Consider the following 3,969-nt stretch of genomic DNA (forward strand, 5'->3'; position numbering starts at 1 on the left):
ACCTGTAGCTTATAGAGAGGTCTAGACCTGGTCTACCTGTAGCTTATAGAGAGGTCTAGACCTGCTCTACCTGTAGCTTATAGAGCGGTCTAGACCTGGTCTACCTGTAGCTTATAGAGCGGTCTAGACCTGGTCTACCTGTAGATTATAGAGTGATAGGCGGAGTTTGGGACCTGATGGTGAGGTTCTCCATGACCTCTGGGAAGTTCTCCAGCTCGGCCTTGAGCTCCTCGAAGGTGATGGATCCGCTGCTGTCCCGGTCCGCCGACTCGAACAGCGCCAGCGTCAGGTCGTCCAGCTTCTCCTCCGGCAGAGAGATGGCGCTCTCACGCAGACACGACTTCAGGACCGTCCGCAGCTCGTCAGGGTCGATGGAGCCGCTGCCTGGGGGGGCAATAACACCGTCAGTGCCCCATGGGAGGAGGGGAAGAGGGGGACAACATGAGGACAACATGATGACAACATGGGGACTCCATGAAGACAACATGAAGACAACATGAAGACAACATGAGGGCAACATGAAGACAACATGAAGACAACATGAGGGCAACATGAAGACAACATGAAGGAAACATGAGGGCAACATGGCGGCAACATGAGGGCAACATGAAGACAACATGGGGGCAACATGAGGGCAACATGGGGACAACATGAGGGCAACATGAAGACAACATGAGGGCAACATGAAGACAACATGGGGACAACATGAGGGCAACATGGGGGCAACATGAGGGCAACATGAAGACAACATGGAGGCAACATGAAGACAACATGGGGACAACATGAGGACAACATGAGGGCAACATGAGGGCAACATGAGGGCAACATGAAGACAACATGAGGGCAACATGAGGACAACATCAAGACAGCATGAGGACAACATGAGGGCAACATGAAGACAACATGGGGACAACATGAGGGCAACATGAAGACAGCATGAGGACAACATGAGGGCAACATGAGGACAACATCAGGACAACATGAGGGCAACATGAGGACAACATCAAGACAGCATGAGGACAACATGAGGACAACATGAGGACAACATCAAGACAACATGAGGACAACATGAGGACAACATGAGGACAACGTGAGGGCAACATGGGGACAACATGAGGACGACATGAGGACAACATGAGGACAACATGAGGGCAACATGAGGACAACATGAGGGCAACATGAGGACAACATCAAGACAACATGAGGGCAACATGAGGGCAACATGAGGACAACATCAAGACAACATGAGGACAACATGAGGGCAACATGAGGACAACATCAAGACAACATGAGGACAACATGAGGACAACATGAGCGTTAATGTAAAAGCGGAGCTGAATGTGTCTCTGTCTGGGGGACTGACCGTCCACGTCGTAGACCTGGAACAGGAACCTGAGCTTGTCCGTCTCGCTGCCGTGGATCAGCAGGTCCAGAGCCTCCAGCAGCTCGTCCAGGCTGATGGAGCCGCTGGCGTCGGAGTCGAACAGCGAGAAGAACCGCTCGGCGAAGAAGGACTGCACGGAGACAAGAAGAAACAACAGCTGACACCGGGACGCCCGCACCGGGGACAAAACCCACGGAAACTCAAAAGGGTCGAAAAAGACGACCTGAACGGGTTTTCATTTGATATTTTGAATGAAAAAAACTTAAGTTAAAAACTTAATACTAACATTTAAGATGAGGTCCAAACTGAAATGAATAATTTTTTGACACTTTTGGACGTTTTTATGGGTTTCATTTTCATGCCACTACCATCAGCACACTGTACACACCTCTAACACCAATCCATCTCCACTAATTTAACACTATTTGACACTTTTATGTAATTTATTTAATGTTTTTTTGGACGATTTTTCAAAAATAAATTGAATATCTTTTAGAAAACTTTTTAACGCTTTTTAACTAACTCCTCGTGTCTAACCAAAGCCCCGAGCAGGATTATAAACTGACTCCTCGTGTCTAACCAAAGCCCCGAGCAGGATTATAAACTAACTCCTCGTGTCTAACCAAAGCTCTGAACAGGATTATAAACTAACTCCTCGTGTCTAACCAAAGCTCTGAGCAGGATTATAAACTAACTCCTCGTATCTAACCAAAGCCCCGAGCAGGATTATAAACTAACTCCTCGTATCTAACCAAAGCTAAAAGCAGGATTATAAACTAACTCCTCGTGTCTAACCAAAGCTCCGAGCAGGATTATAAACTAACTCCTCGTGTCTAACCAAAGCTCTGAGCAGGATTATGAACTAACTCCTCGTATCTAACCAAAGCTCTGAGCAGGATAATAAACTAACTCCTCGTGTCTAACCAAAGCTCAGAGCAGGATTATAAACTAACTCCTCGTGTCTAACCAAAGCTCCGAGCAGGATTATGAACTAACTCCCCGAGCAGGATTAGAGACTCTGTCCCCGTGTCCCTCACCTCTTTGACCTTGAGAGCCGTTTTGAACTCGTCGATGTCGATCTCTTTGTCGTCCCCGGCGATGCTCTCAAACTGTCTGGTGACCCACTCCAGCCATCGGGCGTCCTCGTCCACACTCATGCTGCTCCGCTGGAGACACACACACAGACACACACACACACAAACACACACACAGACACACACACACACACACACACACACACACAGACACAGACACAGACACACACACACACACACACACACACACACACACACACACACACACACACCTGGAATTAACCGTCCTTGTCCACACTCGTGCTGCTCCGCTTGACGCTCACACACTCACACACACACACACACACACTCACACACACACAAACACACATACACTAACACACACACACAACAGGAAGTAACCGTCCTCGTCCACACTCATGCTGCTGCGCTGGACACTCACATACACAACAGGACCCGGGGCTGTAGTACTCCAGTCCGGGCTTGGACTCGAGGTGGTCTTGCCTACATCCCTTACTGGAACTAACCATTACCTTCATTCAGAGTGACCGTGTGCAGCGACAGCAGCAACCGGCACGCTGACTCGTCCTTATTCTCCATCTCCCGCCACATTTCTGTCCCTCTACTAGTCCCGCAGCGTTGCCAACACGCGCACATAAAATACATCAAAACGTGGGTAATGATCGGGAATGGGGGGCTATGACTTTTCTAAGAGATTCGCCTTAAAGTTTTCACGAAATCTCCAAAGACTGCAAACTTTTTTTCCATAGACTTTAATAGGAAATCGTGGCAAATTATATAGAGGTGTAGACCTGCTCTATCTGTAGATTATAGAGAGGTCTAGACCTGCTCTATCTGTAGATTATAGAGAGGTCTAGACCTGCTCTATCTGTAGATTATAGAGAGGTCTAGACTTGCTCTATCTGTAGATTATAGAGAGGTCTAGACTTGCTCTATCTGTAGATTATAGAGAGGTCTAGACTTGCTCTATCTGTAGATTATAGAGAGGTCTAGACCTGCTCTATATGTAGATTATAGAGAGGTCTAGACTTGCTCTATCTGTAGATTATAGAGAGGTCTAGACCTGCTCTATCTGTAAATTATAGAGAGGTCTAGACCTGCTCTATCTGTTAATTATAGAGCTGTCTAGACCTGCTCTATCTGTTAATTATAGAGCTGTCTAGACCTGCTCTATCTGTAGATTATAGAGCGGTCTAGACCTGCTCTATCTGTAGATTATAGAGTGGTCTAGACCTGCTCTATCTGTAGATCATAGAGCGGTCTAGACCTGTTCTATCTGTAGATTATAGAGAGGTCTAGACCTGCTCTATCTGTAGATTATAGAGCGGTCTAGACCTGCTCTATCTGTAGATTATAGAGAGGTCTAGACCTGCTCTATCTGTAGATTATAGAGAGGTCTAGACCTGCTCTATCTGTAGATTAAAGAGAGGTCTAGACCTGCTCTATCTGTAGATTATAGAGCTGTCTAGACCTGCTCTATCTGTAGATTATAGAGCGGTCTAGACCTGCTCTATCTGTAGATTATAGAGT

At 46.9% G+C, this 3,969-nt stretch overlaps 1 protein-coding gene across 1 annotated transcript; it reads right to left on the bottom strand.

The window, feature by feature from the left end:
* Positions 1–145: 145 nt before the first annotated feature.
* Positions 146–2,547, bottom strand: nox5 (NADPH oxidase, EF-hand calcium binding domain 5). Its single transcript, XM_034878929.1, has 3 exons — positions 2,422–2,547; positions 1,364–1,514; positions 146–384 (listed from the first exon to the last, which is right to left on the bottom strand). The coding sequence occupies exons 1-3, from the start codon at positions 2,539–2,541 to the stop codon at positions 146–148; spliced, it is 510 nt and encodes a 169-aa protein (XP_034734820.1). The 5' UTR covers positions 2,542–2,547.
* Positions 2,548–3,969: the final 1,422 nt, after the last annotated feature.

Source organism: Etheostoma cragini, chromosome 8 (assembly GCF_013103735.1).
Source record: "Etheostoma cragini isolate CJK2018 chromosome 8, CSU_Ecrag_1.0, whole genome shotgun sequence".
Classification (NCBI taxonomy): domain Eukaryota; kingdom Metazoa; phylum Chordata; class Actinopteri; order Perciformes; family Percidae; genus Etheostoma; species Etheostoma cragini.